Source organism: Balaenoptera acutorostrata, chromosome 9, assembly GCF_949987535.1.
Source record: "Balaenoptera acutorostrata chromosome 9, mBalAcu1.1, whole genome shotgun sequence".
In the NCBI taxonomy this organism is placed as follows: domain Eukaryota; kingdom Metazoa; phylum Chordata; class Mammalia; order Artiodactyla; family Balaenopteridae; genus Balaenoptera; species Balaenoptera acutorostrata.
This window is the reverse complement of record NC_080072.1, coordinates 32551441-32565420: the sequence shown is the minus strand read 5'-3', so window position 1 is coordinate 32565420 and position 13980 is coordinate 32551441. Positions and strand designations below refer to the sequence as shown.

Here is a 13980-nt window from a genome sequence, read left to right as displayed (position 1 = left end):
ATCAAAAGGCAGATTACTATAGCTACCATGAAAACTTCTCTGATTCTATCACTCCTTCATACAGCAAGAGACACACCCGCCCACACACCATTCATCTACAATCCTGACTGTGCCTTGAGTGTCACTTAGGTATTTTAATCAGTCTGTTGTTGTGGTTCTACTGTTTACCTCCCTCGATTGCAAACTCTTGAATGGCAGGAATCACTTCTCTTTTTTTTTTTTTTTTTATCTCTTCCACTGGTTATCTTAGCTAGGCTACACATCCACAGGATTAACAGAGTAAAGAAACTGCTCTATGAGCAAAAGTGTTAGATAAATGAGCCACCAGTATGGTGAGACATTGAAGCCTGTGGCCCGGCTAGAGACAGGAGATGGAACAGAGGTGTGGTGAGAAGAGGTTAGATGGGTGGATTGACTCAAAGATTTCCAGCACTAGGTTAAGAAGCTTACATTTTATCCTGTGAACAATGGGAAGCAAGGAGAGAATTAGGTCAGTCAAGTGGCGTGAAGAGATGGGTGTTTTAAGAAGATTAAGTTAACAGAGGCATGCAGGGTGGAGGGAAACACTGAAATCAATTAAGAGGTAGTACATTTAGCTTATTTTTGTTTATTGTGATTATTAAAGTACCCAGACTTGTTTCTGACATCTTTTTGGTTTCTATTTGTTCTACTTTTTCTGTATTTTTTTCTTCTCTTGCTTAAATCAATTGCAGTTTTGCTTTGCTTTGTTTTAATTCCGTTTTTCTACTCTGATTGTTTTATTTAAATGAGTCCCCTTGAAATTTTGCCATGAATTTTTCATTTAGAGTCTAAATTTTTGAAATGTCTTAATCCCCAACAATTCAAGGATTAAAAAATTCTTTAAGTCTAATTACTCTCTTCCTGATTTACATGCTATTGATGTCCAAATGAAAGTTATTCTTTTTCTTAATCGCAAAATTACATATAATAGTAATCATTATTATTATATTTATACTATTATAAACTATATTATTAGATACTATATAAATTATACCATACTATAAAATTATTGTTGTTTTCATTAAGCACCGGAAATTGTTTGACTAGACTTACTAAAGGTTTACTATTTTATTTTTTTATCATTACTTCTTCCATCAAAAACTGGATAATTTTCCTTCTTCCCACAGTATTTCCTCTAGGTTTTTCTCAGGGGAAGATATGTTAGAGGTAATTTCTCTCAGTTCTTGACAGTCAGTTTCTGAAAGATAGTTTTGCTGAATACACAATTATAGCTGACAATTGTTTTCCTTCAGTGCTTTGAAGCTATTATTCCACTGTTTCTGGCTTCCATTACTGTTGCTAAGCAATGCATCTAGTTATTCTCCTATGGGCAGTTACTTCAGAGTCACTAATCTGTCACATACGGCCAGGCATGTAAGGAATAGGAGATTATTTTTAATTTAGGTAGGAGGAGTATGTCTGGAATAGAATTATGGTAGTGAGAATGGAATGGAAAAAAAATAAGATAAAACTGTAGTGCAAAGAAATGGTGGGATTTGCAAGTATGAAAAGAGAGACAAGAGCATTTTTAAATTGTATGTTATCATGATATATGTTAAAAGAGTAAGTGATATTCACACAAGGCCAAAATACATGGATGGTGCTATATGATAATATATCAATTACTTTATTTTTCTCTGTAAGGGAGGAAGGAGAAACCAACTATCTGGGGACCATTGCCATATTCTTAACTGGTTACTTAAAGCCTCCATATATGGTACCAATGACTCAGACGAATAAAGATTTCTATTGCAGGGCGTGGCAAATAATATGTGCTCAATGAATGTTTGTTGAACTAAACCAATTGTAACAATTATATAAATATAATTGCCAATACCACCCAGGTTCCTTGGTTAAAACTGACCATGTGTAAGGCCAAATGTTAAATGTAATCCAAACTTATCCATCTATAAGAGACAAAAACAAGTTGTGAAATCCTCAAGTTTACAAAATACCAGCCATCCTTGATCGTTCATTCATGCATTTTGTATTCCTCAACCAGTAGACAGTGAAGTATAAATGCTACCTATGGTTTATAATCGCTGTAAATGAGCACATTTTTTTTCTCAGTAGTTGCATATGGTCACCTACCCTCCGAACACGGAGATATTTCTGTCATTAAATCTTCTCTTAGCCATGGCTTTCTCAAATGAGCCCAGAGCCCAAATTCTATTAATGGTTGGTACTGAAAAGAATTTTAAACAAAACAACGGCACCTTCTTCTGGAAACTGTGACAGATAAGCCAGCATATTTCTATTTAATTGTGGAATAACAATTTCTGCTGTACTTAGATGCCCTGTTGTTGGAAATTTGCCCTTATCCCGTATTAGGAGATAGTGCTAAATACTTTTTCACAGCTAGATACATACCAGGGTACAGTAGAATGTGCAAACAATTCCTGTTGCAAACACAGAGCCCCAGAGATCAAACCCAGTCACTATGAAAGGAGAAAAAATATTGAAAGAAGTTTCTCTAAGGAAAGTAAAAGAACAAACTTTATGAGGAAAAAGTCACAATATATTTGTCTGTGTTCTTTGTGTGCAAATGGAAATCAAATTAGAGTTGTCTCATTAAATTTTCTCACCTCTGATAAAGATTATTTTATTACATTATTATACCTCAACCCAGTCCATAATTTTCATGTAATGTTAAAAGCCAAATTTTTCCTCTTAAGATTCTGGAGGTTCCAATCTCTGCACCAATTGTTTGTTTGTTTGTTTTTCTTAACAAAGTTAGTCTGAGTACTTTGAAACCACCTAAACATTGACCATGAATAAATATTTCTCATTATAAGCACATAGCACAATTAAATTGAATACTGAGGACTTCTAATATTACAGGTATTATTATGAAATTTCTTTTACTTTTGTTTCTTCTTTCCTTTTTTCCCCTAGGACTCTATTCTTTCAAAGAGGTCAAGTATAAATCTTAAAATAATTACTACAAGCACATTTTCCTCATGTATTCAGAGTATCTACTTCATGAGATTACTGAGAAAGGACCATATATTATAGATGACCTTATTTAGTGGTTGTGTATATACCATACAAAATTGTCAAACTTATGGTTACCAAAGGGGAAAGGGAAGGAGTAGGGATAAGTTAGTAGTATGGGATTACTGAAACACACTACTATACATACCTCACACCAGTCAGAATGGCCATCATCAAAAAATCTACAAAAATAAATGCTGGAGAGGGTGTGGAGAAAAGGCAACCCTCTTGCACTGTTGGTGGGAATGTAAATTGATACAGCCACCAGGGAGAACAGTATGGAGGTTCCTTAAAAAACTAAAAATAGAATTACCATATGACCCAGCAATCCCACTACTGGGCATATATCCTGAGAAAACCATAATTCAAAAAGACACATGCACCCCAATGTTCATTGCAGCACTATTTGCAATAGCCAGGTTATGGAAGCAACCTAAATGCCCATAGACAGATGAATGGTTAAAGAAGATGTGGTACTCATACACAATGGAATATTACTCAGCCATAAAAAAGAATGGAATTGGGTCATTTGTAGAGACGTGGATGGACCTAGAGACTGTCATCCAGAGTGAAGTAAGTCAGAAAGAGAAAAACAAATATCGTAGGTTAATGCATATATTTGGAATCTAGAAAAAAGGTACAGATGAACTGGTTTGCAAGGCAAAAATAGAGACACAGATGTAGAGAAGAAACGTATGGACACCAAGGGGGGAAAGCAGGGGTGGGGGTGGCAATGGTGAGATGAATTGGGAGATTGGGATTAACATATATACACTAATATGTATAAAATAGATAACTAATAAGAACCTGCTGTATAAAAAATAAATAAATAAAATTAAAAAAAAAAAGACACATGTATCCCAGTGTTCATTGCAGCACTATTTACAATAGCCAGGACATGGAAACAACCTGAATATCCAACGACAGACAAATGGATAAAGAAGATGTGGTACATATACACAATGGAATATTACTCAGCCATAAAAAAGAATGAAATTGGGTCATTTGTAGAGATGTGGATGGACCTAGAGTCTGTCATACAGAGTTAAGTAAGTCAGAAAGAGAAAAACAAATATTGTATATTAACACATATATGTGGAATCTAGAAAAATGGTACAGATGAACCACTTGCAAGGCAGGAATAGAGACGCAGATGTAGAGAACAGACATGTGAACATGGGGGATGGGGAAGGGGAGGGTGGAATGAATTGGGAGATTAGGATTGACATATATACACTACTATGTGTAAAATAGCCAGCTAGTGGGAACCTTTTGTATAGCACAGAGAGATCAGCTCGGTGCTCTGTGATGACCTAGATGTGTGGGATTGCGGGGGAGGGTGGGAGGGAGGTCCAACAGGGAGGGGATGTATGTATACTTATAGCTGATTCACTTCATTGTACAGCAGAAACTAACACAACATTGTAAAGCAACTATACTCCAATAGAAAAAAAAAGATAAACAACAAAGATTTACTATATAGCACAAGGAACTATATTCAGTATCTTGTAATAACTTATAATGGAAAATAATTTGGAAAAAATATATATACAACTGAATAACTTTGATGTACAATCTAACAAAACATACTGTAAATCAACCATACTTCAAAAAAAATTGCCATAACTTCAGTGATTAGAAAACAAACAATAATCAAATTGGGTGTTTGGAATCATGTGGATAAAATCAAGTAACTAGTTATTTGCATTATTTTCAGTGTTCAATTTATAGAGCTTTATGTTGTGACAACTACAGCAATTCAAGCATCCTAACCACAGGAATGTCTCCTCAACAAGATGTTGTGTGTATATTTCTCAAGGTGACAAGGCATGTATAAAAATGGTGGACAGTACAAGAGAGTGTCGCTAGCTCACCTTGATTGAGGGCCAGAGCAGGAGCATACACCACCACTCCTGTGTAGAGAATCTGGTGGAGAGACGAGAGTCAGGTGAACAGTGAGAAAAGTGACACAGAAAGGAAGCCTGCCTAAAAAATTCCTTATGACCTTAGAGCTACATTTCCTTAAACTTCTTCATCAAACACTTCAATCCCATGCACTCTTGTTTTGAAGTCCTTGGCTACTGTAACTAATTTGCAGAAGGGATAATAAGCATGAGATGGCGGAAGAGTGTTGGACTTCTTTCTTTCTTTCTTTCTTTCTTTATTTTTGGCTGTGTTGGGTCTTCATTTCTGTGCGAGGGCTTTCTCTAGTTGTGGCAAGCAGGGGCCACTCTTCATCGTGGTGCGCGGGCCTCTCACTATCGCGGCCTCTCTTGCTGCGGAGCACAGGCTCCAGACACGCAGGCTCAGTAATTGTGGCTCACGGGCCTAGTTGCTCCACGGCATGTGGGATCTTCCCAGACCAGGGCTCGAACCCGTGTCCCCTGCATGGGCAGGCAGATTTTCAACCACTGCACCACCAGAGAAGCCCGAGTGTTGGACTTTTAAGATGGCTGCATATTTTGAGATTTTTATGGCTAGATCTGGTATATTTCTGAAGGATATGAAAATAGGGTTCAAGTTAAGTTTTTGATTCACCCTTCCACTACCCCATCATACACATATCACCATGACACAAACACATTTTAGCAATTTGAAATATAAATTTTAGAGTGGAGATGGAAATAATTCGTGATTAGAACACCATGCAGGGAAAACTACCAACATGGGTGATCTTCATAGGGGGTATATCTTCAAGCTCCCAGAACTGCAGCCACTACACCGATGGAAGTGGATGGAGTCCCATTTAATTTTAAATGAAATTTCACCATTTAGAGATCCATGTGGGGTTTTAAAAGGCAAATATCTATGGACAGGTCAAGGAGCGGTGTTTCCCTCCTTTTCTTGTTCTTAAATCCTTCAGTCAGTGAGTGGGAGTTTTGATTAAGAAAAGAGAAGGTAGTTATCTTCTAGCAGAAAGTTCTTGGTGAGTCACGGGAAATGCATTGAGGGTGTCCCACAGGCAAGTGTGGGGCAGCAAGAGGGCACCCTAGAACCCAGGAGAGGAGTGCAAAAGGGGAATGTGGGAATATTGGTTTGAGAGTATAGTCTTAAACAGATTTTCAGCAAAATGGGTATTTCTGGTTCAACATAGTTTACTAGTAAAAAACAAAACAAAACAGAATTAGTTACCAGATCATTTCATATCAAAAGCAACTTGAACAGGTTAAATAAGAGTTCAAAATAAATTTAAGAAAAAGCTTTTTTTTTTCCCTTGGTGGTTTATTTTATATATATATATATTTGTTTGTCATTATTTGTACAGATATATGGGGTCTATGAAATGTGGAAATACCTTGATATAATCACTTGTCTTGAAAGTGCTATCCTTAGAAGAAAGTAGTTTCTTCTTAGTGTTTAATCTTTCTTTTAATTGTGTTAATTGCCCCCTGAAATAAACAAACCCATACTTGTCATTCCCCAATCCACCTCTGCAGCAACCCTTACCACTTACCGTCTGCAAAATGTAGATGACAGTGGCCGCATAGCGAACTGGTTTGTTGAATCGTAGTTGTAAGTACTAGAAAGAACAGAGAGAAGGACATGCAAAGAATCAGCAAGTTTTATGTAAGGGCTGCTAAGAAGGTTTTCTGTTTTCTTGGTATTTCTCTGAGTTTAGTGCTTAGTTTATAACATGATTTTACGCTATCTGTACTTGGGAGAAAAGGAAACAAATTTGGATTATTTAAAGTCAAAGATATAGTAAAACTCAATTTTTGCTCAAGCTTCCCTTGACGGTCAGAGAAGATAAATGTTTTTTATTTTTAAATTGTTATTGCTTCAATAAAAACCAGATTTTCTGGCTCATTATCCAGGGCTCTTCCTAGTGGATAAGCTAAAGCCATTATTTCCTTTTATATCCCCACTGTCCCCAGGTTCAGCTCAGGCCTTGCTTTCCTCTTTCCCAGATCAACGCAGTAGCCCCCTAACTGACCTCTCTAATTCCAAGCCTTGCCCACGCATTCCACCAACCACACACCTGCTGCATTGATTCTCCTAAAGCAGAACTCTGGTCATGTCGTGCTTTTCCTCAAACTTTCCAGTGATTCTCTATCATTGACAAAACAAAATGCACATCCCAGGCTTGACATTCTAAACCCCCTACTGTCTGACCCACACCCTTTCTGTCTTAGCTCACATCACTAACCCTCACATGATTTATTCTCCACATAAAATCATTATGTATAATTCAACCAGCATGCTTTGTACTCTGCAGATTTATCCTTTGTGTAGGCAGATTTTCAGTGTGAGAGAGCCTCCCTCTCTCCAAATTCACCAATTCTTAGTCATCTTTCAAAAAGGATAGCCCAATTGCCATTCCTATTCCTACTCATACTTTCTCCTCTGAGCATTTAGGGCAACTATATTAAACTTCTTTCATATGTAATAACACTTGATCACCTGCTGCCTTGTATTTTAGCGTTGGATTCACATATCTTACTGTTTTTGTTTCCTATGGCTACTGTAACAAAATATCACAAATTTGGTGGCTTAACGCAACAGAAATGTGTTCTCTTACAGTTCTGGAAGCCAGGAGCTCAAAATCAAGTTCACTGGGCCAAAATCAAAGTGTTGGCAGGGCTCTGCTCCCTCTGGAGGTCTTAGGGAAGAATTTACTTCTTGCTTCTTTGGAGTTTTTGGTGGCTGCAGGCAGTCCTTTAGCTTTTAGCTTTATCACTCTAATCTCTGCCTCTTTGGTCACACTGCCTTTTCTTCTGTCTGTCAAATCTCCTTCTGCCTCCCTCATATAAATGTGATCATACTTAAGGCCTGCCTGGTTAAACCAGGATAATCTCTCCATCTCAAGATCCTTAACTTAATCAACTTTGCAAAGATCTCTTTTTCTAAACCATATAAGGTAACAGTCACAGGTTCCTGGGATTAGAACATTTATTATGATTTTTAGAGGGAGGGGGATGCATTTTTCAGCCTACCACACTTACTTTCCCTGGTACATGTAAACAGGGTCTTATTTTATTCATTTTATCTTCGTCTTTCATGTATTCATTCATTTAACAAATATTTATTACTTGCCCTCTATATGGCATTCTGATATACAATGATAGCAAATATTATATAGTTCATGTCACAAAGCATTTTACAGATTAGGGGAGACCATTAACAAATTTATACTAAAGTAAAGTTACAGTGATGGTATGTACTAGAAGAAAAGCTACAGGGAGCTGTGAACACACTAAACAGATGGATCTGATTTACTGTTGGAGGTCAAGAAAGGTATTCCTGAACAAGTATTCTAGAAGGCACTAGTTGTCTTCCAGTGCATGGTAAACATGTACTGAATGAACAAAATAAATGTTAAAAGTAGCAAATGACTTGAGGACTTAATATCCTGGTAGTAGTACTTGGTAGTAATTTCTAATTGGTAGTAGTTCTTTCTTATCTAATTTAAGAAAAATCATTCTGATTAAATCAGGAGTTTACTGATGTGTCCTTTTTCTAGAAATGATACATAAGTAAGTGTGGATTGATGGCTTAAGGTGGAACCTTCTTTGAAACCCTAGAAAAGACTCCTCTTGACAGAATTGTCACTCAGTTTCACACTAATCCACATCTCCCAATTTACTGCTCAACCCTTCCCCCAAGGAAAGAACCACCTTATTTTCAGACCATCTTTCTTCAGACAACACATTCAGTACACTGTGAGTCAGGTAATAATCCAGTGGATGTGTGACTGAGGGCACCAGGTACGAGGAAAATATTTTTAAAGAAGTAAGGAAGTCACTGAGAGAGGAACTGAAAGTCTCAGCTATCATAGGATAAAGAACAGTGCAAAACTTCTAAGCTGAAGACAACATGGGTTCAAATCACATGTCCTTGGAAAGATTAGTTTATTGCACTAAACGATGCCCACCTCTTTCTAAAATTGGCATTTGTAGGATCTAATGGTATCGTGTACGATAACGTCAAGTGCAGGGACAGGAATATAGTGGGATCTTAGTGACTGTAGTAGTCATTGTGGGTGTGACCCCTGGAGCTTATTGGCACTCTCTGTCCCAGTACATGTTGATAGCATCTAACTGCACCGTGATTTTCTGCTTGAGAGATTTATCTCACCCCTTGCACAGGGTGTACTAGAAGTGCTTGGGGGTGTTATCATTGGCTTTCAGCCAATGACAAAAGGAAGTTGGACCAAAAAATCCCAGTTATTTTCATTTCAAGGAGGCCAACCCTGATATGTGATCTGTACTGTCCCCCAGAAATCCCCAGTGAGATAGAACCTCAGTTGCTCACAATTACAACCTGCTCAAAAACAAACCTTTTATTGGCTTCCTTTTTTTCCATGTCTTACTTGCCACTTGCCTACCAATGCTTAATAAAATCATTTCCCCCCAAAATGACTTGCATTCAACTCCTTGTCTCAGGATTTGTTTCTGGGGGAACACAACTTAAGACGGTGATATTTCTACCAAATATGATTCAAGTGGAGACTGCAAAATTGCCTGTGTAATGAGCTGTGTCTTCTGGTTGACAGGGATTCTTTTCCCATCACATGAAGAGCCCAGGATAGCCTACTAGAGGATGAGACCAAGTTTAGTATGCTACATGCTGTCCCATCTGAGTTCCCCTAGACCAACGAGCCACTAACCAACCCTCTAGCTGATGGCAGTTACAGAGATGGCCCCAAGTAAGACCAGAAGAACCTTACTGTCTTACTAGACTCTCTTGAGCTCAGGTCAGATTACTGATCCACAAAATTGTGAGCAGGTAAAATTGTTCGTTTAAGAAATTTACTTTGGGATGGTATGTTACACAGCAATAGATAACTGATATAAAATGTGGTATCAGAAGTGGAGAAGTGTAACAAAATCCAAACTATGTGATATTGGCTTTGGGACTGTTTGGCATATGAAGTCTAGGAAAGCAAAGGGGAAATTGTTCCTGAAAAATGGAAAGGTAGTGAGAAAACTGCTATAGGAATCTGCAAAAGTCAATGGTCTTAACATCTCAGTTTAGTTCCTCTAAATTCAGTCAATTCAGTCAAACTAGAGAGACAGTATTAAGAAAAATATATATGAAAAAAAAAAGAACTAGATCAGAAGTAAGACACCTTGAATTCTAGTTTGAGCTTTGCCACTATCTCACTCTGTAATCTAAGTCTCTGGTTTCTCATCCATGAAATAAGAGACTATTCAAACTGCATAATTCTCCATCTGAAAGATTGTATTCACTCACTCACATATCCAATGGTCATCCTGGATCGGTGTATAGCTGTAACTACAGTCAAAAGTAAAAATGGAAGTTCAGCAGAAAAGTTGCATGCTTTGTGCTTGCTTTTAAAAATAGCACAGGTAACATTTACCATCATGTTCAATTATTTTCAAAACCCCAAACCTGATATAGCCACACTATTTTCCATCTCAGGAAATAAGTCCACTTTTCATGTTGGTTCAAGTATCATGGAGTCATCCTTGACTCCTCTTTCTGTCTCACTCCCCACATGCAATTCATAAAAGAATCCTGGCACCTCCTCCACCCATTTCAAAATTTCACTTGCATCATCCCCTCTGTCTCCACGCTAATACCTCATTCTTGCCTAGGTTACAGCAATAGCTTCCTAACTATACCCCCTGCTTCAGCAGTAAAAACCTTATAATTAGCCTCAACATACAGCTAGAGTAATACTCTTAAAATACAAATCACATTACAGCACTCTCCTGCCCAAACAGTGCAATGACCCATCTCACTGAGAGTAAAAACCAATCCTTATAATGACCTAAAAAGGCCTCATAACATTGGTTTAGACCCTATCACACCCTAAATATCCATTTTACAACAAATATTTTGTCACTTTATCTACTATACTGAAATAATACTCAATAATGATATCTTATACCTACACATTTAATTTCTCAAATTTTAAAAATAATTAATAAAATGCCACAAATGTAATTTAAAGGAGAACTAAAAGGAAAGCAATTTACAGAAAAAAAAAAAAGTGTATAATCTATGCTTAGAAAACACTATGCAAGAAGTAGTAGCCTGGGCGTTATAATGAAGAAGTCTGGATTAGAGAGAAGTAAGTAGTTCAGAAACTATTTAGTTTAAGAAGTCCAAGAAAAATGAGAAAGCAGGTAGACATCAGCTCACAGGGTAGTGTTAAGGGTAAATAAGACTGGATCTATTAATGTTTGGTAAGAGAAAGAGGAAAATAACTCTAAGTGAAGTGGAGACAACATGATGAGACCAATTATAAACTGTCCAAGTGGAGATAATGAAAATGTATGATATTGCAAATGAGCTGAGCCTAATTTATAACTTGAGGGTGAGAACGGTTCCTTATGCTTTGACATGGGAGAGGAGAGTGACAAAGTAACACAGATGGCATAGATTAGTCTTGAAATCCCCCTGCATATCAAAGCATTTAAATCAGTTGGCTATTGACAATCCCAAAACTCAATGGCTTAAAAACCAAGGACTTAATATTTCTCACAATTTTTAGGATTGGCTGGGTGATTCCTCTACTTGATTCTCCAGGGCTGCCATGGGGCTGCAATCAATGGGAAGGTCAGCTGGGGGAGAAAATCCAAGATGGCATCACTCACATGTCTGGTGATTGGTGGGCTGCTGGCCAGTGTGCTTCTGTTCTTCTCTACTTGTTCACTCATCCTCCAGAAGCTAGAACAACTAGACCCACTTCCTGACATAGCTATATCAGGACAACATTCCAAGAAGGCAAAGGCAGAAGCTATAAGCCTCATGAGACTTAAGCTTCCAATTCACACATCACTTCTGCCACATGCTATTGGTCAAAGCAAGTCACAAGGCCATCCCAGATTCAAGAGGTCGGGAAATAGACTCTACCCTTTCAGTTTTCACTACTTTAAAAGACCCTGGTAAGAACATCTATGGCTATATATGGTAGCAGAAAATGGACGATGAACAAATAAACATAAATTCAAGTTTCTATACACAGATTGGTAGAAATTTGGCGACTGTAACAACAAGAAAAATAATGATAAATAATATAAAACTCTTCCATGGCATTTACAACTTGCCAGGCTCTGTTAAAAGTATTTGCATGTAATAACTCATTTATTCCTCACAGACATTCTTTCAGATAGGTAGTTTTATTATTCTTATTTTACATGTGTGAAAATCAGGTACAGAGAAGGTAAGTCATTTTCCCAAAGTCATGCAGCTAGTTAAGCAGCAGAGCTAGTATTCAAAGCCAAGCAGCCTGAGTTTAGAGTTCATACTTTTAACCCCTATGCCACACTGCTAATTCTTATAAAGAAAGAGGCAGTCCCAAAATACGTACTTTACACAATCTGAATTTCTTCTTATTAGGGTACTACAATTTAAAAAATATGTAAAGGGCAAAGGTAAATGGTAAATTAAATTCAATGAAATGCTTATATGTCCTCTATCTGTACTGTCTCAAATCTCCTCAGTTATATATTTGCAATTGGTTTAATGTAGTAACTGAACTGTTTTACTAAAACTGTACTATCCACTGTACAATCTTGACTAAGTCATCTATCTGTATCTCCATTTTCTTAGCTGAAAAGTGACAATACACAATGTTCTTCCTGCTTTTCAGAATACTGATGTTAATAATAATACAAGTAATAACATCAGCTTTCCTTCATTGAGAATCTCCTACAAGTTAGGCAGTATATTAGATGTTTACCTACAGGTTCTCATTTAATCATTGAAGTAGCCTCGTGGGCTTGACTTTGTTATTTCTGTTCTACAGATGGAAGGTGTAGGTGTCTGTAGATGTCTTTGGATACAAGTGTATCTGTATCCAAAGCTTAAGCTTTCCCCAATAACACTGCAATATTTTTTCCCATGATGTGTAATTGCCCTGAAAATAAGTGAGTGTTTTTCAACTATCATGGGTTATTAATTATCAAGACAATGTGTATTACTAGAGAAAAAAGCAAGAATAACAAAACATGTTCAAGTGGAGGGGAAACAGCGACTACCTCCCAAAGTGAAGATGAAGGAAGTAGTTGTCTTACCTCATATGTGCTGGTGATGCCAGATCTGTAGAACACAGGGAGAAAGAGCTCTGATGTGAAGATGATAACAAATGCGTATGCAATGAAGAAGAGGATGAAGGATGCCCCAAAGCGGTAGACCTCGGCCGGGGTCCCCAGGACAGTGACAGCGGACATGAAGCTGGCTGTCAGAGACAACGCCACGGGGCCAAAGGTCATTTGCCGTCCCCCAACCAGAAACTCCCTTGAAGTTGCCTTTTTTCTCTCCCTAATGGCAAAGAACACCCCAATTCCAGAGGAAATGACAAAGAGGGCTGCAAAGACTACATAATCCCAAACTTCAAAGTTCTTCACCTCCATGCTGGGAAGTATGAAACCAGAGAGTTGCTCTCAACCTGGTCTCAGGGAGAAGTTCTTTCCAAAAGCAAAGCTCAGTATAGTAGACGCTTTTCCAGGAGAGGAGACTGTGGTTGTGTGAAGAGAATGATGACCAGAGGCACTTGTGTAGCACTTCGGAAACCAAGTTGTACTCAGGGAAGATCTCAAAAGTTGACGACAAAGAGGGATCTGGTAGTGGTACCAACAGATGAGAACTTGAAATCTGACCCTAGCCTGGAGCTGTCTTTTCCTCTGCTAAAGCATGTGCCACAGAGAAGGAATTCAGATGTGTTCCGAAATTAATAACCACCGGGGGTGGAATGGACTTGCCAGATAACATGCTCTTTAATCTCCTAGACTTTTTTAAACTTAAGGTTAAACATTACTGGGAACCATAGAAGTGATACAAGTTTACCACCTCAGCATTTTTAATGAGTGAAACAGAATCTGTAAAATGCCAACACAACTATCACCTGTATCTTCCTTCTGAGTAAGGGAGGGTGAAGGTGTGTACCTGCAACTCCATGAGACGGTGGGTGTGGGGGGAAAAGGAATAAAGAACGAGGGATCAGGAGACCTTTGCTCAAGTTGGTGCAAACTTAAGTGAGCTGTGATATTGCTG

At 37.9% G+C, this 13980-nt stretch overlaps 1 protein-coding gene across 1 annotated transcript in view; it reads right to left on the bottom strand.

The window, feature by feature from the left end:
* Window positions 1–13695, bottom strand: part of SLC5A12 (solute carrier family 5 member 12) — a 45968-nt gene extending 32273 nt beyond the window's left edge. Inside the window, exons 1-4 of the mRNA XM_007180985.3 lie at window positions 13002–13695; window positions 6470–6535; window positions 4890–4941; window positions 2392–2459 (exon numbers count right to left, since the gene is read on the bottom strand). Of these exons, the coding sequence (XP_007181047.2) occupies window positions 2392–2459; window positions 4890–4941; window positions 6470–6535; window positions 13002–13340 (525 nt within the window). The 5' untranslated portion in view covers window positions 13341–13695. The remainder of the gene's footprint in view (window positions 1–2391; window positions 2460–4889; window positions 4942–6469; window positions 6536–13001) is intronic.
* Window positions 13696–13980: the final 285 nt, after the last annotated feature.